The sequence below is a fragment of the Globicephala melas genome, chromosome 1, assembly GCF_963455315.2.
Source record: "Globicephala melas chromosome 1, mGloMel1.2, whole genome shotgun sequence".
NCBI lineage: Eukaryota > Metazoa > Chordata > Mammalia > Artiodactyla > Delphinidae > Globicephala > Globicephala melas.
In genome coordinates this window covers 171,575,148-171,600,475 of record NC_083314.1, presented here as the reverse complement: position 1 = coordinate 171,600,475, position 25,328 = coordinate 171,575,148, and the positions used below count along the sequence as shown (strand labels likewise).

At 52.3% G+C, this 25,328-nt stretch overlaps 1 protein-coding gene across 2 annotated transcripts in view; it reads right to left on the bottom strand.

Moving 5' to 3' along the window:
* The window catches only part of ECE1 (endothelin converting enzyme 1), a 115,189-nt gene that overhangs the window by 31,476 nt on the left and 58,385 nt on the right, over positions 1 to 25,328 (bottom strand). For both annotated transcript variants that reach the window (XM_060309997.1, XM_060309987.2), the window contains exons 3-5: positions 17,177 to 17,318; positions 10,358 to 10,570; positions 18 to 139 (exon numbers count right to left, since the gene is read on the bottom strand). In XM_060309997.1, coding sequence (XP_060165980.1) covers positions 18 to 139; positions 10,358 to 10,570; positions 17,177 to 17,318 — 477 coding nt within the window. The remainder of the gene's footprint in view (positions 1 to 17; positions 140 to 10,357; positions 10,571 to 17,176; positions 17,319 to 25,328) is intronic.

The following is a 25,328-nucleotide window of genomic DNA, read 5'->3' as shown; positions in this document are numbered from 1 at the left end:
GGGGCGTAGGGGCTCACCTTCTCGATCAGCTCCATCAGGGGTTTGGCCTTGAGCTCCTCAATCCTGCTTTCGTTCATACATGCACGGTAGTATACCTGGGCCTTCCTTTCTGCCTCACTTACACTGGCCGTGGAGTTTTCTGGAACGACAAGGGAGAGCAGTTTGCACACTGGGTGGCCCTGGGCGAGTCCCTCTTGGAGTCTCGGTGTTCTCAGCTGTGACAAGAGCTGGGACTTGGGCCTGTCAGTGCAGGTGAGGAACCGCCACGGTGGGCATCTGACTGCCGTGGGCAGACTGGAGGGCTCTTCATTCACTGAGCATAGGTAAGGAGAGGAGACTGTGCTTCTCCCTGTCTGTTGGATGGGTTCTCAGACGTGTCCCTGGCCTGGCAGCACGGGCCACCCAACGGGAGGACAGTCTGCTTTCCCTGCCGGCTAGCGTGTGACCCAGATACCCCCGCCCGGTGTGTGGGACAGAGACCTGTCTATTTTTTTTTTCAGATCCCAGAGAACCTTTCTTGTGGTAAAGACAGGGCTTGGACGGAAGCTTTAAGGCCTCGTTCATTACAAACTGACTCTCCGCTTCTTTCTCAGAGGGGCCGGGCATGTTCATCAGACCGAGAGCTGACTCAGAGGCCCTTTGCCATGTCCCTTCCCGTCCCCCACAAGCAGCAACTCAGTTCCTGACACCAGGACACCCGGGAGCCTCTGTCCCTTCTCCTTGTCCTTGGTGCCCTGGCTGGGATGCCACCCGCTGAGGCCACGCTCCTGCACGGGCACAAGTGGGGGCAGTGTCCCATCTGCAGCCAGGGCACAGAGGATCCGCCTTTCTCGCAGAGCCCTGCTCCAGACCCCCACCCCGCCGGGCCCCCGGTTCCCTCCGCTCCCGCCCCGCCTTGGGGAACTCCTCACTGCTCTGGCCGCTTTTCCTCATTTCATTCTCATCCCTCCTGGACCCCGAAACCCCTTCCTTTGCTTTCCTTTTCCGGCAGAGCTTTATCCATTCATTCACTAAGTGGGTACTAGCTGCTCACTCTGTGTTAGGCTCTGTGCCAGCTCTGGGGACACAAAAGACAACGTCCCTGTCTCCATGGAGCTTCCTTTCCAGTGTGAGGACACAAGTAACAAACAAGTAAACACATGAAGAAAGAGCTCCCCTTGGCCTTCTGCATAGGATACTGTCAAACCCTACTCCGCCTTCAAGGCCTCTCAGAGGCCACCTTGCCTATGAAGCTTCTCCTGAGAGGTTCATTCACGAAGGGCCTCAACACTGAGCACCTATGGGTGCCAGGCGCTGGGCTGGCCACTAGGTTTTATGGACACAAGTAAGACCCGCTCTTGCCTCCAGGGAGCTCATGGTCAAATGGTGACACATACATGCAAAGACATGACCCCAAGATAGTGCTTTGACTAACGCAAATGGTTCTGGAACCCAGAGAAAGTCACACCCTTTGGTGGAGTGGGGAGGGCAGGGGGCGGCGTTTCTCCAGAGGATGTTCTACGATTTGAGCTGGTTCTGAAAGATGAAAAGTTACCCCCCAGGTAGAAATGAGGGGAAAGGGTACTGGGTTTGGGGGGAGTGGACAGTATGAGGAAAAGCAAGGAAGCATAAAAGGGCATGGGAGAAAAGAAATGTTTGGTGTAGCCTGTTTCAAAAGGGCTGGAGTCATTTCCTGACGAGCCTAATTAGCTTTCCCAGCCCCTCTCCCGAGAGTTCCTCTGCCCCCCAGTTCTTACCACGAACAGCATCACTGGTGTCAATGGTCAGAGAGCATCAGCGCCCCGTCTTGCTGCAGTCAGGGTGACAGCCCTCAACAGGGCATGGGACAAGCCTGGGGCTAGTTGAAGGGAGATACAGAGACAGAGGTCCAGGGGCCTGTGTGCTGAGGGTCTGTGGAGGGCACACACAGCCCTGGAGCCCACAGGCAACCACTGCTGAGCCCCGGAAACACCCGAGTGTGCCCCAGGCCCTACTGGAGCATGAGAAGAGCCTTCCGGAGGGGGAGCGCAGACGTGGGGAGAGTTGAACTTCGTCCTGCTTCTCAGACTAACGGAGCACAACATGAGGGAAAGCAAAACCCCTCCCAGGGGCCTTGTTTCTGTGACAACACCCGCCCCCAGCAGCTAGGCTTCATTTATTTATTTGTTTATTTTCCACATCTTTATTGGAGTATAATCGCTTTACGATGGTGTGTTAGTTTCTGCTGTATAACAAAGTGAATCAGCTATATCACCTAGGCTTTTGAAGAATCATCACTGCTCACCAGACTCCAGAAGCAGCATCTGACTCTGGCCATAACCCTGAAATGCCAGGCCAGTGTCGGGGGAGGCGCGTCCTGTGTGCTCTGTCCCACGAAAGGGCCTGGCATCTCCCTCCTCCATGGCCCCAAGGCCACCAAGATAAGAGGCCCAAAGAAAGACTCCCAAGGAACAGCCCGGCTGTGTTGATTACAGCGAGTTCCAGGCGGAACCCCTGTTCCCCGACACCTGTACACGAGCCCCATATGATCGCTGAGAGGAGGGGGAATGCATCGCCTCCCTCTCTCCTTCACTGTCAAGGTCAAACTTCCTTCCTCTCAGCTCCACACCCTGGCTGTTACCTCCGCTTGTTTTCCCACAAATGTTTAGTAAGTTCTGAAGGTTTGGAGGCTGCCGGGCTGGGTGTGGGGAGGCAGCAGGCAACACGGCCACGGGCACGGGGCCAGCCTGGCGGGTCAGACGGACAGCAGTACGAGCATCGCAAGGCATCTGATTATACGTGGGGCGACTGCTATAAGGAGAAAGTCCAGGGGGGCTGGAGAGGATGGCAGGGGGAGGCCTGGGAACTCCCTGCCGGAGCCCTGGGGATGAAGGATGAGTTGCATGTGGAGCGGCAGCGGGGGCTGTGCTGGGGCTGCCTCGCCCACTAGTCCATATCCTAGTCGCCCCTGTTCCCCCAGCACCGGTGGGCACACGGTGGCCCTCAGCGACGCTTGATGAAAGAACAGAGCTCAGGATCTGCTTCTGATGAGGACGGATGCCCTATCTGGGGGATGAGAGGGTGATGAGCCCGGTACCGCTGGAGGCTTGCACGGGGAGGAAATGAGGCAGGTGGGGCAGGAAGGGACAGGAGTGTGAGCCCCACCAGGGGTTAGCACATGTCCTCCCCCTCCCTCACCCTGGCTTCCCACGCTGATGCTGGCTGGGGCAGGAGCCCCAGGAGCAGGTGAAGCTCCTCCACTGCCCCACAGCCGCCCCCTGGCTCCTGTGCCCATCAGGACAACCCATGGCACATTCTCCACCTCCTCTCCTTCCTCCTCACTCACAGGGCACCTACTACCTGGCAGGCTCCTTGGGGGACAGGAATCGAAGCGAGATGGCCAGGTAAGAGGCCGCTGCAACAGACCAGGTGAGCGATGGAGTGATGGTGGGGGCTTGGGCCAGGGTGACAGCACAGAAGGGGTGAGAAGCAGGGGGAACGCGAGAGAAACAGGAGTCAAGATGCTGCCAGGCTTCCTTGGCCTGAGCAAGGGGGTGCTAAGATGCAGAAACGGGGGATGGAGGGTAGGCTCGGGGACTGGAATAAGCAATTCGGTTTTAGATGTTTTAAGTTTGAGATGTCTATTAAACATCCAAGTGGAACCCTGGGGGGAGTTATAGAGCTGTTGTCTTGAATACTTTCAGTTCAAATAGGCACTGGAGTATACACATTCCTTACAATGTCCTAGAAGGCCCTATAGCATGCATTCTCAACTGGGACAATATTGCTCCTAAAGGCGGGGAGAGAATTAGTTCTTGGATGACAGAAACATCTTACTGTTTTTTTTTTGTTTTTTTTTTTGCCACACCGCACCGCATGCAGGATCTTAGTTCCCCAACCAGGGATTGAACCCATGCCCTCTGCAGTGGAAGTGTGGGGTCTTAACCACTGGACCGCCAGGGAAGTCCCCCAGAAACATCTTATTCTTTTTATGCATACATACAGTACAGAAACAAGCATACAGTATATCCGTGGTATTAAAATTTTAGGCAGGAAGCAGTCATTAAAAAAGGTTGAGAGACACAGTCCTGGATGATTTGGGCCCTGCCACCTCCTGGCTGCCAGCTCTAGCCTGTCTTCTGTTCCTCCCCTCTCGATTCCATGCTCCTACCCCAGGGCCACCGTGCTCACTGTTCCTCCTGCCGGCCACACTCTGCCCCTCACATCCTTGTGGTCTCTTCTCTGCCTCAATTCAAGCTTCTGCTCAAATGTCCCCTTCTCTGCAGGCCCATCCTTCCTGATCACCGTGGCTACCATGACCTCTCCCTTCTCTGGCCCTGCATCCTACTTGATTTTCTTCAAGGCCCTAACTGTTCACAACCATGTTATCTATTCACTCATTTATTTGTTTATTGTCTGTCTCCCCTGTGAGAATGTAAGTTCCACACACAGAAAAGACTGTTGTTCTTCACAGGATCCTAGGCACCTAGGGATGCCGGCACACAGTTAGTGGACAGTATGCAACTGTTGAGAGAGTGAATGAAGGCGTGTCTGGGAGCGCCACAGAGAAAGGCATCCATCACTTCAGCCTGAGGGAGGAGGCTGGGTTTCAGAGTGAAGTCAGGCCCAGTTAATTTTCTCCTGAGGAAAAGCTTGGTTTCCTTTAAGACACCCCCCGACCTGTTTACTTCTCAGAAGTAGGGAGCCGCCTGGAGGGATGGACAGGGCAGCGCCCAGGGCCCAGCAGGGGCCACGTGTTTGAGATGGTGGCACTTCCAGGGCCCCAGTGGTCTGGAAACAATCTGGCAGCCCAGGACCAGATAATAGGACTCCCAACTGCCTGGGTACTTCCTTTTAGGGACCCCAAATTCCAGAAACTTCCTCAGTCACTTCCCCAAAGTCCCAGAGAGGAAAGACAGCATACCATTTAATCGGCCCGCTTCTTCCTCTGGGAGTTTTTATTGGAACACCAGTTCCCACATCACCCCTGGGGAGGAAACAAATGCTCCAGCAGCCGGGAGGCTACAGAGATGGGGGTTCCTGGGATTCTGTGGCACTGCCACCGCCCCCCCCCCCACCCCCGTGCTGCGGCCAGACCGGCTGGCCAGGAGCCTGTGGGGCCCCGACTCCACATCAGGGCAGGACCAGCGTTTGTTTTAGATAAAACCACAGACACAATTCAGACAGTCACAGGCCTCAGGAGCCCCATCCGGTGAGGGTAAGAGGGGGAGCTGATAAGGCAGTGCCTTTTTCTGTAGAAGAACAAAAATCATGATAAGACCATTCCCGTTTACTGGTGACTACCGCTCGTTAGGCCGTGTGCTGGGATCTTTTCATCACCACACTGACACCCTGAGGTGGACACGGCCACCCCGTTTCATACAGAAGGGAAATGAGGTCCAGGGAGACGAAGGAACTCGCCTATGGAGGCAGAGCTAATGGGCGGCAGGCCGGAATTTGAACCCACGCACTTTTAAGCCTCCCGGAGAAAACGAGCTACTTCCTCTGTGTGTGGGCATGGCTGCATGTGTGTATCTTGTCACAGCCGTTTCCACCAGCGGGTGCCAATTTATAGGCAAGAAGCTGGGTAACTGGTCCAAGGTCACACCAGCGAGCAGAGGTCTAAGCTCTCTCTGCTTCCCTTTCCTCTTCTGCAGGTTGGCTTGGAAAACCAGAGGTAGATCTGAAGCAGTCCAGCCACCCCTAAGAAGCCCTGGATACCCACTCCCATCCTTGGATCAATTTATCAATCAGTCCATCTCACCACTCCCCAAGCATGAAAGAAAAAGCAAGGCCTGCTGCTGCAGGCGTGATATTGGATAGAAAGCATTTCAGATGCAGAGCTTGTCTGTAGAATTTCCAATGTGTACAGGAAGATGAAACTACATTAGACAGTAAATATTGGAAAAAGATCAAAATGAAAATAGAAGAGATATCACAGCGTGACATGATTAACTGCCAAGTCACTGACAGTCACATGGACAAATTTAATGCTACCGGAATGATTCTGTGTGTATTTCTCCGGGAGACTGGTGTCAGGAGTAGAAGAAAGGGAAACCACTAACTTTTTCTTTATGGAATCTGTGTTACTTGAATTGTTACAACAAGCAGGCATCGATTTTTTTTCGTGATTAATCTTAGAATATAAAATGTAGTAATTATGACAAGTACACAAAATATAACTGTAGCTCAAGCCGGAGAGGCCCTTGGGTATCCACAGAAGGCATAACGGGAGAAGCAGGTTTGACCAAAGTCTTGAAGGACTGGGAGGTATTCCAGATGGCAGAAGAGTCTGTGCTAAAAGCCCCAAGGCAAGGCCCAGCCTAAGGGGTGACGGGTCCAGCTGTACCTTTCCTGTGATGAAGTGAGGACACTCTTGTCTCCCCAGAGCCTACGAGGACAGCCCAAGCTGGCAGCTTGGGTGGATGGCAGAGTGTCTTTTGGGAGAGGCGTCTGTGTCTCGTGCAGCTGAGGTCACCCCCCTCCAGCCAGCAGGCAGCCAGAACATGCCACGGTGGCGCCTGGCCCAGTTCAACCCACCTGCTACAGGTCTGCCTGGATTTCCTCTGAGGGCGCTGGAGTCAACTCACCGTTCACAGAAAGAAGTGGCTTGCCCAAGGTCACACAGCAAGTTGATGGTAACAGCTGTCCTGCCTGGCCAGGTGACACAATCCTTACGCCTCTGAATTGTCCTTCTTCTCCTAGAGAAGCTGCTCCCCAAGCCAGCCTGGACAGCAGGGCACCCCTGTGTGCTCCAATCCCCACCAGCTCCAGCTCCCTCCTGAGGCCTGCTGGCTGACCCCCCTTTGTCTTGGGGGAGCTGAAACCAGCCTGGCCTTAAGCCCAAGCCCAAGAATGCACTGGCCCACACTCCACACTCCAGCTCCCTCCTGAGGCCTGCTGGCTGACCATATTTTGGTCACCCACTCACCTACTTCCTGCCTCTTCGGGAGTTTCCAGGTATAAAAGTCCCAGGTATCAAGGCCCATAAGTGAGGCGCCGTATCCAGACTGGTTTCCAGGAGTGAGCCCGGGGAGAGGGGATGCCAGGATATGCCTTGTGGGGAAGCTCTCGGTCACTACGACATGAGGTGACCCCAACTACTGTGTTCATCAGGCCTCGGCCAGGTCTCGCCTGGCCTGGAGAACAATATCAAGCGGCCTTGGGGGCAAGGAGGTTGGCAAACCACACTTGTGGGCTGCCCTGTGACCGCTGAATCAGTAAAGAAAGAATACAGGTCTGAGGCCTCACAGGTCTGGGACTGAATTCCAGCTCCACCATTTCCTAGGAAATATGTTTCCTTTGTATTTGTGTCTCATCTGTAAAATGGGCATATACTCCATGGCGTGAATAAAATAATACAAGTAAACAACCCAGCATAGTCATGGATACACCCCATCCCTCCTTTCCTGATGAGAAGCTCTATCAGTGCTTCTATAAGAAATAAAATAAGCAATAATTACTCTTTCTTCAACCACCCAATTAATCCTTAGAACACACCTGCCAATGCTCGGAGTTGGTTCCCACTCCACAGGTGAAGGGCTGAGGCGGGCTGAGCAGGCTCTCTGTAGTCACACAGCTTGTAGGGAGACGTCTGGGCTGGAGCTCATCCACCACCGAGAAGGGCAGTCCTACTCTGCCGAGCACTACTAGGTGCTACACTCTGTGCTAAGCGCTCTGACCCATCACAGTGAGACAATACCCAAAGTAACCCTGAGTGCTAGGTGGCATCGTTATTCCCATTTCACAGAGAGTGAAACTAAGTTGTAGAGAAGCCGGGTCACTCGTCCAAGGCCACATGTGATAAGCTAGCATGCTAGGGCTCACTCCTGATACCACTGGGCCCTGGCCCCGGGGTCAGGGTTCCGGCTGCTCCGTGCCCGGCTCAGTGCACTCCCCCACCCCTACCTTGACCCTCAGGGACAGCGGGGATGTAAGGCCAGAGCCCAGGACTGCTGCCTGCGGGGTAGGGGAGGGGGATGAGCTCGGTCCTGGCCTAGACCCAAGGTCTTCCTGATAGGACCCAAGATCCTCCTAGAACCAGCAGGATCAGGACCCATGGGGGTCCTACACAAGGGGCAGTTCTGGACCTGACTGGGGAGTTAGAGGGCCCGTCCGCCTTTCTCCCCCATCCCCTCTGGGTGCTAACTGCTTCCCCTGGCTGGAGACCCTCTTCATCCTGGACTGGCAGGGTGTCCTTGGCAAGCTTAACTTTTCTCAGGTTCCTCACCCATAAAATGGGAACCACAGTTCCTAAGTCCCAGGGTAGCTGTGAGGATTAAGGAGGCAGTGGATATGATGAGCCTGGTACAGAGCACGGCACATAGCAGGCACTCAGCAAATGCCAGCCTCTTTCCTTCTTTCCTTCAGACTCTCAGAGCTCCGTGCTTCCTGCAGGCTCTCCCCAGCAAGATGGGCAGGGAGCCGTACTGCCCCTGGCACCTGCTGGAGGTGGTGTGGGACAGGGAAAGGACACGTGACCAGGAGTCAGGCAGTCCCAGCTCTGCCACCTGCTAGCCTGCCTTGAGGAGCTCTCTGGATTTCAGTTTCCTCGTCTATCAAGCAGGGTGAGCAACAGTTTCCTAGCTCCTACCCTACAGGGTCACATAGGGTGATATCTACAAAAGAGCTCTGTAAACTGAAAAGTACTGGGCAAAGGTCAAGGGTAAATAATAATGGTAAAACCAACACAGACAGCAGCCACCACAATACACCTGGCCCAGGTAAAGCGCTTTAAAAACATCTTCCCATTTAATTTTCCAAACCTGGAGGAGGCATGGTTCCCATTGTACTGATGAGACAAGAGCCCAGAGAGGTTATGTAACTGACCCAAGATCACACAGTAAGTGGCAGAACCAGGACTTGAACCCAGGTCCCGGTGACTGAAGCAGAGGCACTAGCCCATCTCGTTATCCTATCTGGACTGTTCCCCTGCTTTGGTTGATGGTCCCTGCGCAGTCCCTGGCTGTGTCTTTAGGTGCTGGAGAAGGGACATCCCTGAGTGCCAGTCTGGCTACCACAGACATATTTGCCTTTAGTTCTGAAATAAAAGGCTGGGTCCCCTTGCAAAGGCACTCGGGTAGCACAAAGTGCACAGGGGGCTTTGCTGCTCCTGACATATGGGGTTCCCTCAGCCCCGCCTTCACACACCACCCGGCTCTGTCCCTCAGGGAGACAAGCAGGGGGCTGCCAGGGGGCCCTGCCCAGCAGCTGCTGGGGGCCAAGAAGTGGTGGGTGGGTTTCACCCGCAGCAGCCACGCCCCCTGGGGCTGAGGTGGGGTAAACAAGCAAAGGTCTCCTTAACCTAGTTTGCTTATTTCCACTTTCGTCTTAAAGACACAGTTGCCTGAAATTCATAATCATCAAATTAGACTCTTTTCCTATCTCATGGGAAGGTTTCTGTCCCTTTGGGAAGATCTGCCCCCTTTTAGGTATCTTCTTCAATTTACCTACTTTTGAGTATCAAGATGCTTTTTTTTTTTTAAACTGAATAAGTATTTGTCAAATCTAAGTTCTGTCATTGATGGGATTAATTGACTGGCTTTCCATGACCTAGTCTCTCCCAGCATTTAGGGTCCCAGGATGGGGCAGGGGTCAGCAGGAGACAGGTATGGTGAAGGTCTCGGCCCTCAAGGGTTTAAGTCTGGACCTCTATAAATTACAGCACAGGGTGTTTTGATTCCACATGGAGAAGCACCCAACAGGCAGATGTTAATTCAACAGACATTAACTAAAGATACAACTTCAAACAAGACCAACATGGGATTCTAACCTGAGGATGAAACAACCAACAACAAGGTCAACTAGAGGTGCTGAAGGCCTAACAAGGTATAAGGAGAAGAACTTCGGTTAGATGGCTTATCACGCAAGCTCGATTACCATGAGGCCAAGGAAGACTTCTGCCTACAATGAATAACTCTCAGATAAAACCGTTGTTAGAACTCTGATCAGCTCACAACCTTAAAATCTGATCTAGTGTGCTCCGCGTTCATTCCTTTTGCTCGTAACTTGCAAAACTCACAGTCAGTACTAGTCAAAACCTAAGGAAGAGCTTAAAGCCAGAAGAGCAATGACCACAGCTACCAGTTCTTGTGCACCTACTACATGCCACACATGCCACGTCAATGCTTCACACATGTGCTCACTCGTTCTCGAACCTCTGCAGTTTGGGTATTATTAATCCTGTTCTCATAGATGAAGAAAGTAAGGCTCAGAGATAAGTGACTTGCTCAGGATCACGCAATGAATGATGGGGCACATTTAACTCAGTCTCACCTACTCCACAGCCCTTCGTCTCCCCATCCTGCCAAGCTCTTCCTTCAACCGGGCCTGGCCAGGTAGGTCTAGCGGACAGCCGTCCTCTGCAGCCCGTCCACTGGCCCCACTGCCGGGTGCTTACCGAGGAGGTGCTTGATGATGGCTTGGTTGTGTTCCCAGAGGTTGCTGAAGGTCCCCCAGCGTGAGTGGCCGTCAGGCACGGGGTTGGCTTTGATCCAGCCGCCACAGGCATAGGTGAAGAAGTCCTGGCAGGGGTCCACCGTAGGGTCCATGGAGCTCAAGATGGAGCTGGTCACCGAGATGCAGGCGTCACTTAGGCACACCGAGGGGGTTCCTGGCAGGGGTCAAGGACAAGAGGCCAGTGAAGGGAAGGCAGGGAAGAGGCTATGACAATACAGCGCAGGTGGCCTGGGGCTCTGGGGTGCCACGCCCCACCCCAGCCCTGACCAAACAGATTTGGAACTGGACAGTCACTAGACCACTACGGAGGAAAGATTTCAGGAGATTTACGATCTCCTGATGTGTAAAATTAGACTTCTGTCTAGCTGCCTAAAATCCTTTCTATGGCTTTAAAAATTACCCTGAACCAAGGTACTTCTTTTAATCAGTCCTTCCTTCCACAAATATTCATTGATTTTTTTTATTATTCCCTGATGTTCAACAAATTTGTTTGCTCATTCATGCATTCATTTATTCAACAAAATAATTACTGAGTATCTTCCAGGTTCTTTGCAGAATGTGTGTCTGTGTGTCTGTGTGTGTGTGTGTGTGTGTGGTATGTGTGGTGTGTGTGTGTGTGTGGTATGTGTGTGTGTGGTGTGTGTGCATGGTGTGTGTGTGTGTGGTGTGTGTGTGGTATGTGTGGTGTGTGTGTGTGGTATGTGTGTGTGGTGTGTGTGTGGTGTGTGTGGTGTGTGTGTGGTGTGTGTGTGGTGTGTGTGTATGGTGTGTGTGTGTGTGGTGTGTGTGTGTGGTATGTGTGGTGTGTGTGTGTGTGTGTGGTGTGTGTGGTGTGTGTGTGGTGTGTGTGTATGGTGTGTGTGTCGTGTGTGGTATGTGTGGCGTGTGTGTGTATGGTGTGTGTGTGTGGTATGTGTGGCGTGTGTGTGGTGTGTGTGTGGTGTGTGTGTCGTGTGTGTGTATGGTGTGTGTGTGTGTGTGGTGTGTGTGTGGTGTGTGTGTGGTATGTGTGGTGTGTGTGTGTGTGTGGTGTGTGTGTATGTGTGGTGTGTGTGTGTAGTATGTGTGTGTGTGGTATGTGTGTGTGTGGTGTGTGTGTATGTGTGGTGTGTGTGTGTGTGGTGTGTGTGTGTAGTATGTGTGTGTGTGTGGTATGTGTGGTGTGTGTGTGTGGTGTGTGTGTATGTGTGGTGTGTGTGTGTGGTGTGTGTGTATGTGTGGTGTGTGTGTGTGGTGTGTGTGTATGTGTGGTGTGTGTGTGTGGTGTGTGTGTATTTGTGGTGTGTGTGTGGTATGTGTGGTGTGTGTGTGGTGTGTGTGTATGGTGTGTGTGTCGTGTGTGTGTGTGTGTGTGGTGTGTGTGTGTGGTATGTGTGGTGTGTGTGTGGTGTGTGTGTATGGTGTGTGTGTCGTGTGTGTGTATGGGGTGTGTGTGTGTGTGTGTGTGTGTGTGTGGTGGGGATATAAAAGGCATAGTCCTTTCCTCCAAGAGTTAATAATTTAGTTGGGGATACACACATTATACAAGAAAAGTAAGAAGACAACAGTAGGAGAAATGTCTGTCATTTATTCTACCAACATAGACCGAGGATACTTAGTCCATGCCAAATGGGTGATGCAGACAATACGGTGCCAGGACTCAGGAAGAAAGAAAGAGTCTTAGGAATAGAAGGAACTATGAAACATCATTCCCACTGAGTACAAGGCAGCAGAGTTATCTCATTGAATCTTCAAAAAAATAAAAGTGAAACAACCTAAGAGATCACTTTAAGGCCATCTTTACATACAAGGAAACTGGGGCACAGAGAGACTAAGTACCCTGCTCAGTGGCCACTGGGGTTTGAACCCCAGCCTCTCTCTGCTATGCCTGCTATGGGCCTGGAAGGGAGCCCTCCCGGTGATGACTGGCCCAGGAGGCAGGGCAGCCCCATCTGTCAGGTGCTGCCATGAGGAGGGATGGGAGCTGGCGCAGGTGGGCAGCGTGGAGGGCTGCCAAATCCTCCAAGTGCCCCCAACACACAGTGCACAGAGGAACCAGCTTCCTTTGAGCCGGTTCTCACAGGACATGGGGCAGAGGCAAGAGGAGGGGGCCGGACTCCCGAGGCGAGGTTGGTTGGTGGGCTCAAGCAAAGCAAGCAAACGGTGAGCAGCCTTAGCCGTGGCCCAGCCCCAGGTGACGAGATGAAGCTGACTGCAGGAGATGGAGGCTTGTGGCTAAGCACACAGGCCCAGCCACACCGCCCATTGACCCAAGCTGACTGGCAACAAGAGGGACCGTTTCCTGATACGGGGGCGACACCCCCGTTGGAGGATGAGGACGCCAAGGCTCTGAGCAAGTGAACGGAGCAAGGTCGCTCTGTGGTGTGGGAGCGCCCAGGCTGACCCCACTCCAGGCTGCTTCGGCAATGCCAAGGCTGGGGTTTTCCCACTTTCCCTCACCACCCCTTGGCCAGTCGTGCCAGGGGCTGCTGCAGCCCTTCTGGCGCTTTCAGTTCCCCACTGCACAGGGAGGAAGGCAGCAGGGCAGGCGTCAGGGGCTGTTTCTTAGACCTGGGTTCAAATCCCAGCTTTCTGCTTCTGGCCTCGCGCAAGTGGCCTCGTCTCTCTGAGGGTCGGTTTCTCCATCTGGAGATGAGGAAGGACGGTAGAACCAGTTTCACGGTGATGATGATCTCATGGCTGGGCGGGGGGCTCAGCTCCCTGGAGTCTTAGGGTCCAGTGTTCCCAGGCCAATCCTCAGAGAGCAGAAGAGAATGCATGGGCTGGCAGGGTGGTCTTCCTCTCACTCGGAGACACAATGCCAGCTGGGGCTGGGCAGCCTGTGTGCTTATTAACATCTGATGACAAACCCAAAGTCCTGAAGGCTGACAAAGGGCTCAGAACAGTCGCACAACAGCACAAAAATCAGGGCGACTCTATGTCGAGGTAATTACTTGTTTTGAGATGACCGTACAACAATGAAAGATTATTGAGCCCTTAGGCATGAAAATAGAGAAAGGAAATGGTAGGGGACACGGCACCATTTAAAATATCTCTAAATGAGAACTTTGAGTCGCATGCCCCACTTCCCGACTAAGGGAACGTACCAGAATCTTTATGGGGGCAGGGGATGGGGGGAAAGAATTTCTGTGTAGTTTGAAAAAGCCTATTCACTATTATGATATAACTTCATATCTGGAAAAGGAAAAGAATACCTATTGTTTTTATACAACAAACTGCAGGAAGTAAAGCTTGACAAATACTTGGCTGGTGGGAAAACCCAGAAGCCAGCTGTTAAGAGGGTGATTCTCAGGGAGCAAGACACATCAGAATGTGTGTGTGTGTGTGTGTGTGTGTGTGTGAGTGTGTGTGAGTGTGTGTGTGTGTGTGTGTGTGTGTGTGTGTGTCAGAGAGAGGTATTTGTAGTTATCATAGGGGGACTTGGTTTTAAACCAAAATAAGAAGCCAGCCCCCAGGAATCAGTCTGAGAGGCTTGAGTTCTCCACTAAGCACCTAATCTGCTAGGCACACTGCAAGGTACCCAGGTGGTACTTAAGCAACAGTCACTTGATTATTTAACTATTACTGGTTTGTAGATGCTTTACCAACTATCCTTGGCCTAGCAGGTGCTAAATGTACATGTGATTAATTAATACACGGTTTCCAGGCCCCTAATCTCCTGTCAACACGTTCAAAACTCAGCTCAGGCTCCCTCTGCTCAGGGAAAACTTCCCAGACCCTCATCCTTCTCTGTGCCCCTTGGCTGCCTGGGTGTCCGCTATCTGAGCACAGACCACGCTATGTCATGGCCGTCTCCTTGTCTACATCCCCCACTAGAATGTGAGCCTGAGGGTAGAGCCAGCATCTTACTTGCATTTATAGTTCCTTTGCCCAGCATTGAACTTGGCACCTAGCAGCTATCCAATACATGGGTTTTTTTGTTTTGTTTTGTTTTTTGCAGTACGCGGGCCTCTCACTGTTGTGGCCTCTTCCACTGCGGAGCACAGGCTCCGGATGCACAGGCTCAGCAGCCATGGCTCACGGGCCCAGCTGCTCCGCGGCATGTGGGATCTTCCCGGATCGGGGCACGAACCCATGTCCCCTGCATCCACAGGCGGACTCCCAACCACTGCACCACTAGGGAAGCCCCCCAGTACATGTTTGTTGAATGAATGAATGGCTGAGTGCATAAAAGAGCTTTGTCCAGGCCTTGGTCACCACCGGTGGATGCAGAAGATGTTTCTTCCCTTTAGGACGTGAATGATCTGTCGAGCAGGTCCCAGATCCAGCTCACAGACTCGTCCGGATGGTGCCTGGCCTCGACACTAAGTAAGACACTTCAGAGTATTTTCCAGAGAATTTATCGTTTGTTTTGCTGTCACTGCTTGCAAAGCATCTGTAAGTTTCTGGAAAGGATGGTGCAGCAGGAAGGTGGATAAATATGTATTTAAGTGTCCAGACATAACTTAAAGGTGAGTCTTTCAGAATCACCAGAATTTGCGTTGACTGATGTTTGCACAGATGTGGCTGATGCCAGCCAGCACCTGCTGCTGGGTAATGAGGTTATTGTCAATATCTGGGGAGGCCTCTGCTTTCCCAGGCCCAGGCAGCTGATGAAGACACATGAATTGGCTCAAAGGTCACCGGATCCCCGGCCCAGCTCCACCCTGGGGGAAGAATTCCCCTCACCCAGGTCCAGCCTGGGGAAAACCCTTCTGCAGCCCCGAGGTGGAAGGGACAGACAGAAGCAGGATTCCTCCCTGCGGGCCCCACCTGGCAATGAAAGAAGTGTTTGGGGCCCAACCACTAGAAGCCAGGCCTTGGGGGCTCCCTTCTGGTTTCTGATGGAGAAACAGCCTGGGAACTCCTAGGGGCAATCTCAGGGCAATACTGCCTGCTGGAGTCTAGCCTGCTCCCCATTCACAGGGCCAAGAGCTGGGCAGACGAGGCTGGCTAGGGCCTATACTTTCAGGCAGGGTGTTCTGAACTAAACCTGATTTAGCATGAAGCAAGATGGCGGCTGCAGCAGGACTTCCCTGGTGGTCCAGTGGTTAAGGCTCCGCGCTTCCAATGCAGTGGGCGCGTGTTCGATCCCTCGTAGGGGAACTAAGATCCCACATGCCTTGTGGTGTGGCAAAAAAAAAAAAGAAAGGCTGTTCCCACTTAATCCTCCTTCTTGCTCTTCGTTCATTCAATTGTTTACTTATTCATTTTCCAAAGTATTTGCACACCTATGGCATGCAGGCACTATGCTAAGCACATATGGCTAAGAAATCATTAATTAATTAATCAGATATGCATTAATCACCTGCTGTGCTAGGCGCATTTGGTAAAAATCTACAAATCATTAAATAGTCAGTTAAACAATTAAGCGATTATTTCTTAGGTACCACTTAGGCACCTGACATAGATTAAGTTCTCATTAAATGTTTGTGGAAGGAAGAATGAATGAATGAATGAGTGCTTGATCCAGGAGCGATGTAAGGATGACTCAGATGAAGTCTTGCCCTCCCTCCAGGCCCCCAAATTCCTTCCTCATTCCAGTGCAGCATGGCCACCCACACAGGCCAGGAAATTCACAGTGGAGAAGGCTCAACAAAACCTGCAGTTGACGTTCCCCAATCCTGTGAAGGTTCACGATGGCTCTGATGGGATGAGTACCAGGTGACCAAGTTGATGGGGTTAAACTCTTGGCAGAGGCCCAGAGGCTACTCAACCAGGTAGCCTACTGTCATGAGAAAGCTGGATCTTGGGGCCCAGGGGAGAGATCCTGGAACTGACTGAACTCCCATCCTTATTTTTAACTTGGATCTGCCCTTTCCAGGTCCATAAGAGTTCATGGATCATTGATTCTGTGTAAGACACTTGCTACATACACTCAGCCAGACACAGAGAACCAGCCTCGGGCCGCGGACAGTGGGATTGAAGTGGGGTCTGATCATATACAAGGCAGGACAGAGAAATGAGATGACAGAGGTACACAAAGGTCCCTGGCTCACAGAAGGACAGATTTTCTGGGAGTACTAACCCACGCTGGAGTGCACCACGAATTACAAAGCCTGAGCTCTGGGGTCCGCCAGCCCATGGTTGAACTCCAGCTGCCCCACTCCCTCTCGCACTAGCCACGTGATCTTGGGCAAGTTACTTAGTGCCACTGCCTCAGTTTCCTTGTGCGGAAAACAGGGCCAGAAGCAACCACACCTCACAGGGCTGCTGTGAGGAGGCAATGAGATTACATCCGTAAAGGAGAGGGCTGGTATTTGGTACATGGAAAGTATTCAGCAAACGGAAGCCATTATTGCTATTTTGTTGGAACTAAGGATGGAGGACAGGGCCAGCCCGTGTGTTGTGTCGAACCAGCCCACATCCTAACAATAATAGTACCTGGAGCTAAGGCTAGAGAAGGCCTATTGGGCACCAGGTATGTGATAGACATCATCTCGAATCCTCAGAGACAACCCCAAACTGAGCACTATTTTCTCCATTTAAAGTAGAGAAGACAGAGGCTCTGAGAGATCGAGTGACTTGTCCAAGGTCACATGGACAATAAGTTGCCCGGCCAGGATTTGAACTCATGTCCTTCTGACCCCAAAACCTTAACATCACCCATCTGCCCAGCTCCCAGGTCTTGGTCTGTTGCAGCAACCCCAGCCTCCAGACCCAGCTCTCTCCTTGGCCTCAGAGGCCAGTCCTGGCTTGAGCAGGGAAGCCCCCTTCTACAAGTGGACACAGCCTGGGGCGGGAGTGAGTGAAGCCCATCATGCAACACGGGTGCACCTACTTGTCCGGTACTGGATGCCTAGCGCTGCCAAGCAGGCCACCATTCCTGCCGCCAGAAGTGCTACCAGCATCACCAGCCGCTTCTCCAGCTGGGTCCGTGCGGCCCAGCACCTCCGGCCACTCCGGGGGCTTCGGAAGTTCACCTGTAGGGAAGGAGACAGGCGGGGCGAGGAGAACGTGAGCCCAGGGTCCCCAGTACCCAGGAGGAGGGGGCTCCACGGCAGAACCCAGCCCTGGGGAGACACCAGGGCTGCCTGATGTCCCCTCCTGCCTCAGGGGTGGTCTGGTTCCCATGGAATCGGTCCTAATCCAGGAAAGGAACCAGCACCCTGCTCGGCAGCTCAGATTCGCTGCTAAACATCCGAGTTAAGCAGTCAACCCAGCTGGGCTTGTGTTTTTTGTGTCACCTGATACGGGTAGAAGAAAAAAAAAAAGATCAGCTTTTCCCTGTTTCTCCAGTAAGGAGTTCAAAAAAAAACCAGGATGTTTGGACTCGCAGGCATCCAGCAGACATCCAGCTGGGCTCTCTCCAGAGCCCCAGCTTCAACAGGCCGGGGGTGACACAACCCCCATGATAACACAACCACGGTGCATACTTCCCGGGGCACAGACAGCCCTAGCGGTCGAAACCGTCATCATCCCACGAGGGCTGTGTTCTTAGTTTCTTTTTACAAATGAGGAAACCGAAGTCCGGAGAGGTGAGACCCTTGCCTCTCATCACACAGCTAAATGGGTAGAGCTCGGATTTGAGCCCAAGTGTATTGATTCTAGAGCCCGCCTGTGGGTCAGAGATTAGAGTCTTGGGAGATGTCAGGGGAGATGCAATGGAGAAATAGCTCCATTGGAGCAGGTCCTCAAAGGGAGGAAAAAATGTCCTCAGCCTAACAGCAGCTAAACAGGAAAGGAGGCACAATGGGAGGAAGTGGAGGGCGTGACAGGGCCTTCCAGGCTGAGGAGGAACCCACCAGTCTATAGCACTCAGAGTCCTCGGCCCAGCCCTCAGACCCAAGGCCAGCTGGGGGCTCCCCTCTGTACTACGAGGCGCTTCCTGCAAAAGCCAGGGCCGCGGGACAGGAAGGGTCCCCTGAAGGTGGGGTTCAGTTTAGTGACACTGTGGCCAACAGTCGAGCACCAACTCAGGGCCACGTTGGAAAGACCGAGGGGGAAGATAGACTCCCTTGCTTTCAGCTGCTCACTGCCCAGCAGAGAGGCAGATAAAGAAACAGACTGGGGTGGGCAGAGGTTCAGTCTGGGAAGGCTTCCTAGAGGTGGGGATGCCTGGGCTGGGTCTTAAAGAATAACTAGAAGCTGGCCAGGTGAATGGGGAGGGGAAAGGAAAAGGGGGGCCTGGATCCTAAGGGGTGCTGTAAGCCAGGTGAAAGACTGGGGACTTCCTCCTGAGGGCTGGAGTGATACGATTAGATTTACCCTTTGGAAAAGCCAAGGTGGAAGGAGCAAGGCTTGGAGGGGAGCAGGCATGCAGGCAGGGAGACCCACAGCCTGCCAGGAGGTGAAGGGGGTGATGTCAGGGGAGATGAGGAGACCCAGCCTCTGACCTGCGAGTGCCCCCCAACAGCTGAGGGGATGGCGGCCCCTAGGAGCAGGTCACAGCCTTCAGGGAGCCTCACACTGGCGCCTGGGGAATCTGAGGCTGGTCACCTTAGGGAAGGGCATTGAACAGCCTCACGGTCATCACTGGCTATTTTGTGAACAGAAAATGACTGGGGGGGCTTCCCTGGTGGCGCAGTGGTTGAGAGTCCGCCTGCCGATGCAGGGGACGCGGGTTCGTGCCCCGGTCCGGGAGGATCCCACACACGGCGGAGCGGCTGGGCCCGTGAGCCATGGCCGCTGAGCCTGCGTGTCCGGAGCCTGTGCTCCGCAACGGAGAGGCCATAGCAGTGAGAGGCCCGCGTACCGCAAAAAAAAAAGAAAAGAAAGAAAATGACTGGGGGTTACTGCTCTAGAGAAAGAGGAAGACAAGAACTTTTTGTGGAAAAAAAAAAAGGTGGGTCCTACAACCGAGAAAAGGAACTTGAGGCTTGGTGACAATGCTGTGGAGGTCCGGGAGGCTCGGACACAGAAGCAGCTGTGTCAGGCGGGGGTCAGGGCAGGTCGCCTCCTGGAATCCCATAAGAACCTTTTTAAAAGCGTGAGACATGCAGATTCTGACCACGCTACTGGTGCAGACACAGCCTGGGACGAGCTGACATGCTCACAGCAATCGACGTCTATAAAGTGCTTTTTCAGAGGCATCAATTCTCTCACGCAGTTTACCCTGGGCACCGGCATCTCAGAGGGCCCCCAAAGGACTTGCCCTGTCTGGGGATGCTGACATTTACTTTTCCTGGGCCCCTGAGCTGGTCTCACCTTCTGCCTCCCACTCTGGGCCTCTCAGTGCCCCCATTACCAAGGCTCAGCTCGTGGGGGGAGAGGGGTGAAAAGCTAAGAGATGGAGCGATCTTGGTGTAACAGGTATCCCATCCCCTCGGAGGCCAAGGATCACAGCCGTCAGGGCTGGGGAAGCAGAAAACCCTCTCTTATGTGGACAGAGCAATACCGAGGTGCAGGGAAGCTGAGGAGGTGAAAGGGAGAGAAAGAAGAAATAAAAGGGAGAGGATGAAAGACAAAGGGAGGGAAGGAAAAAAAGAGTAATCATGGCAGGGATTGTTTGAGGGCTTTCTGTGCTTCTGGCATCACGTTCATTCTATTTTGTCGCTAGATGATGCTATTCTATCTTCACAACATCCCTAAGAGTAGGTATGAGTACTAGCTCCAGAAGAAACACAGGAAGTGGGGCGAGGAGACAGCGTGAGAAAACCCACGTCCCTCCCGAACCCACGGTCTCAGCCGAGTGGCCACGCTGCCCCCAGGAGCCGCGAGCCGAGCTGAGCCTCATTGTTTAACGTCAAACAAACAGATGGTGTTCGCTGCAAAACTTAAACAGAATTAAGTCAGAATTAAATTAAAAATTCCTATTTCTAGGCAGAAATGGCAAACGGAATTTGAAAATAGGGTTTTTAGCCTCTGTGCTGTTCTCTGCTCGACTTGAACGACCAGGTTGACGGGCCTCGTGGTTTCTGCACAAGCCTCACGTCTGAGGGCAGAAATCCAGAGGCATCCTCCCGTGGCAGGAGAAGTCACCGGGAGACTGCGCCGGGATCAAGGGGCCTCTCCAGGAGAGCCTGTCCAACTCCTGGGTGCAACGGACGGGGCCGGGGCTGTGGGTCTGAGCTGCCGTCTGGCTCCGTGCTGTCTCCTCCCTGAGCCCCTCTTGTCCCCACCTTGCCTCCTTCAGAGCCGGCCTTTTGGAAATGAGGGCGTGCTGATCATGAGAGAAGGGTCTGCAGGGACGTGGAGGGTCGGGAGGTTAGTGACGGGCAGCCCTCTTGGTCTCTGGAGAGGTAACAGGGAAGGGGCATCAGCTAAGGCGCAGAGCTGACGTCTGGAAGATGGGGTAAGGATGACCGTGAACGCTCAGCTCACTGGCAGGCTTAACATCCTAGCGACTGTCGTGTGAGGCAGAGAGAGAATGAAACAGAGAGGAAAGGATGCGCCGGCAAGACAGGTGGAGAGGGAGACCGAGAAGGAAACAGAGCTGGAGAATGAGAAAGAGGGAGGAACTGTCTAGCTGTCCAGCCCAGGAGTTCCCAGGGTTTCCAGAGCCAAGGGAACAAAGCCCTGATGAGGGACAGATATTCGGTTACAGAAGTGAGGGCCTGGTGCGGCAAGGTTCTGCAAGAACGAGTTCTGCAGGCGAGGATGGGACACCACGCCCGGGGCCCAGGAGACAAGCCAGCAGAAGGCGCGGGGAGCCTGGCTTTCAGAGGAAACAGGGGCTCCAGAGGGAAGGCAGAGTCTTTTCCTGAGTCACCGCCTGGCCCCCCAGCGACCTGGCTGAGTGGAGCAGCGCACAGGAGTCAGTCTGGCCAAAGGATTGGCAGGGAGCGCACCCGCTGCAGCCCGAAGGCCAGACCACTCCGTGGGGGCTGGCAGGGAGGTCTGGCTGCCTGCCTTGAAGTCAGCCTTTTGGAGCAGACAGACCAGGACAGCCTGGCCCTGCGTGATATCCTGCCTCCGTCAGGGTGTCAGGTTGGGGAAGTTTCTTCTAGCACAGTTTCTATACGGTGAGCTTCTGGCTGAGGCCACTGGGGCCAGGCCAGAGGGAAACTAGAATGCCCTCCTGTCCTCCCCATTTCCCTCCTGAGCCCTACCTGCCCCTCTGTCCCTGTGCCTGACTCTCTTCCAATGACTGAGAACAGCTTATAGTATAGTACCTGTTGGGAGGGAGGGGACTCCTTATATATAAACAGGATCAAAGTCTAGTATTTAAAAGAAGCACTTTCCAGCTCTCTTTGCTTCCCAGAGAAACACCCAGCTGCTGATGACACGACGGCACTGGAGAAAGGGCACCAATCCGAGAAGTCAAAGGTCACCCTTGACTTTTTCAAGATCCCTCATGCGTCCCTGGGCGGCCTCTGGACCTCAGTCACCTATTTTTAAAATGAGGAAGTTGGATGAGGTGCCAGGTCTGACCAGCTCAGATCCCAGAACAACTCGAAGGCCAGAAGCATAAAGATCTAACAGGCAGGTAGAGCTGAAAGGGTCTCCTGGTAAGCAAAAAGGTCTCTGTAAAGCACTCAGTGGGACTGTCTCTGAAATCACCTGCTAAAGACAGCTCTGTGCATGGCGGGGGGCAGGGGTAGAAAAATGAGAAAACCACCACTAAGAATTCAATATCTCAACTTTCCTTTTTCTTGAAAAAATTGATTTTTAGGATTAACTGGATGAGTTTCAAAGGTTTTGGTAAACAGTTGGGGCCCTCTGCTCCCCAGTTTAGGCTGCAAGTGTATCTTTAGCTATTTCTCTTTGGGCCACTGGGGTGTGGGGAGACCAGGCAGCCAGTTTGAGCAGAGCAGAGGCAAAGGTATTATATTTAGGGCATCCCTGAGATACCATGCCTGGTGAGTTTTGATAATGATCCTGGTAACAACCAAATGCATTTTCTGTTGCATTATACATGGTGCTTTCACTTATATTGTCTCATTTCAATCTTTGCAACAGCTCTGAGAGGTGGATTAATATTAACCCCATCTTGCCAAAAAAAGCGGTTTAAGTGAGTAGTTTTCAGGTCTCAGAGCCCACGAGAGGCGAAGCTGGGGCTCCGTGTTAGAGATGGGGCTTTCAATTCTGTACTCAGTCCACAGTGACTAATTTTAGTTGACTGTAATTAACTTGTACCTCAAATATGAGATCAAGGGAAAGAAAAATCCTTTCTTTCAGGTGAGGTACAGGTAGAAATTTGCTCCAGCTAAATACAGCACTTTGTCAGCATGTTCAGGCAAAAAGGTGGCAAGTTTGGCTGAAAGATGCAAGTTTTCATTTACTAGTGTTGGTATCGATGACTTTGAAGTTCCAAGAACCAATGGGCTTCCAAACCTTAAAAAATCAAGCAGCTGATTTTTATAGCTGCCCGTCAAGAGAGGGAGATTTGGGGGGACTGGATCCATTTTAAAAAGCCTAAAATTGAGGGAGCAGTTGCGTTTCTAGCAATCACTCACAGGAAATTATTCGAAAGTCTAGAAAATGGTCACCCACAGTGTTAGAGATATTGGGCCTACTGTCCAACTGTAGCAGATTGAGTAAGTATACTTTTATACATTGGTACCGTAAAGTATTATGATTTTTATTGGTAGCATGTTTTGGAAGTTTTTTTTTATTGTATTTTATTTTTTTGGTCCCACCACATGGCTTGCGGGATGTTAGTTCCCCAACCAGGGATCAAACTTGGGCACTCGGCAGTGAAAGCACCGAGTCCTAACCACTGGACCGCCAGGGAATTCCCTGGAAGTACTTTTAAAATTGAGGTACAGTTGATGTTTTCGAAGTTTTTAACAACATAGAAAAATGCTTATGAAGTGGCACTAAATGAAAAAAGCAGGACAAAATACTGTGTACTTAGAGTGAGCTCAACTATATTCTAAAATATATATAAGCAAATGTGAAAAACTAGAAGCGGTTATCTCTGAGTGGTGGGGTTACTGTTTCTTTGTAAATCTTTTTTTATACTTGACTCTTTTTTTTTTCCCCCACAAATGAGCATGCAAAGTTTTTATACTGGAAAAAAAATCCCTATGATTAAAAACATAAAATTAATAGAAAACTCTGCTTTGTAAGATGAGATAAATAGGTTCTTGACTCTTAGAAGAACGATTGTTAGCTAGTTCATGTTTGCTTTAGGGAAGTCGGGGAGTCTCAAGGAAAGCCAGGCTGGGTACCCACAGAAATGCCTCCAAATCCTTGGGGCAAGCTTTTTGGCTTTTCCTGTAGTAAAAATGGGCGATTTACCCAGTTTGGCAGTTTGGTGTACTGCCAACCAGTGGCAGTTAGCACTCTAACCACATGATAGCTGTGTGACCACAGGAATGTCCCCAACCTCTCTGAGAGTCAGCTTTGTCATGTGTAGCATAGCCACAGGGGCCCTTACCTCATGACCAGAAGAAAAAACAAGAATCCTAGCAGGCCCAGAAATATGTATTACATCCATTTTCTCTAACTCCATTTTAAAGATGAGGGAATTGCGCCTTAAAGAGATTAAGCTGCTCACCCAAGATCACAAGTGGTGTCAAATTCAAAGGTGGGCCCCCGGCTTCAGAGACTGGGCTGCCTCCACTCTGCCAGGCAGCCTCAGGCGGATGAATGTACTTTGTGACCTGAAAAAAGGCTATACCCACGTGGGCTGCTGTTGTGATGATGACAACACAGCATATTATTTTGTTGTGAATTCCAAAATGCTTCTGTGCTGATATATTTAGAACCTTCTGTGAAAGATGAGACTGAAAAAGATTGCTGATTAGACTCTGTTTTGATTTGGGAAGGGAAAAGTGCTGCCACAGGAATCTAATTTCCTGCTGGATTTAGCCTCTTAAGAAGGGTCTACGGGGAAGAGGGTCTAGACAGACTGGGTTTGATTTCTCACTCCCAGATTTCTAGCTCTGTGACCTAAGGCAAATTGTCTCCCCTTCTGGAGCCTCAGTTTCCTCATCTGTAAGTGGGAACAGTAATCCCTATAGCTCATGGGGGTGGTCCTGAAATTAAGTGGGATGATGTAGGTAAAGGTGCTCTATTCCAGTGGGCAGACCACTTGGGATCATGAGTTTGGATCTCCCTGGGCCTATTTAACCAGTCTGGAGGAGGGACTCAATCAACACTGTTTCCCTTTACTAATATTATTATCCCAGCTTCTAAGAGCCTGAGTAGGGCTGGGCCTGGCAGCCTAAGTTTCCACACACCCTAAGTTTGCCCTTCAGAGGAGTTGTGATTTGTTGTCAGTTCACTGGGCAGCCCCAATACTCTCCTCAATGCCCCCCTTGGTCAACCTGGCAGAAGTCCTCCTGGACCGCTCCAGCCTCTCTTTAAGCCAGTTTTTCGGAAGTCAGGTCACAGGGCCCCCCTTGGGCATCCTTCATATTTCCAACTTGCTCCCATCCACCTGCCTGAGTCCAAACCCAACCAGGGCTGAGGTCCTGGTCAGGACTGTCCCAACTCAGCCCCACAGGGGAAGAAGAGCAAAAGAAGTGACACTCACTGGTCTGCTACCAGGCAGGGAGGCAGTGGGCATATTGGAATCCCATAGGGGCAGACCCTGGGTGGGGGAGGAATTGGGCTTCCTGAGGAGGCTGAAAGGGGCAGGGAAAGGGGGAGCAGAGGATGGGCTCCAACCCTCAGCAAACTCAGGGACTGGGAGGAAAGAGGAAGAATGGGGTAATGCCCACCAGACAGGGTGACCAACCACCCCAGCTGGCCGAGGACTGATGGGATTCCAGGGCTTTCCATGCTACAACTGGGACAGTTTTAGACTCTGCCAGTAACGGGCTGTGTGACCCTGGGCAGGTCTCTCAGTACTCAGGGACGGCCTCTTCTGTGAAAAGAGAACTGGACCAGCTCACCTCTACAGGATGCTTCAACTCTGCCACCTGGCCTGTAGCCCCAGTAGCAGGTGGTCGTCAGGAGGGTTTGGGGAGGTGCAGGGCTGGGGAGGGGAGGCCGGTGGGGGGAGTCCAGAGCCTCAGGGGCACTCCTAATCCAGAAAGACTTTTTCGACAAGGAGCCCAGAGCTGCCGGTCTGGCACTGGCCCCCTGCCTCCCGACTGGCA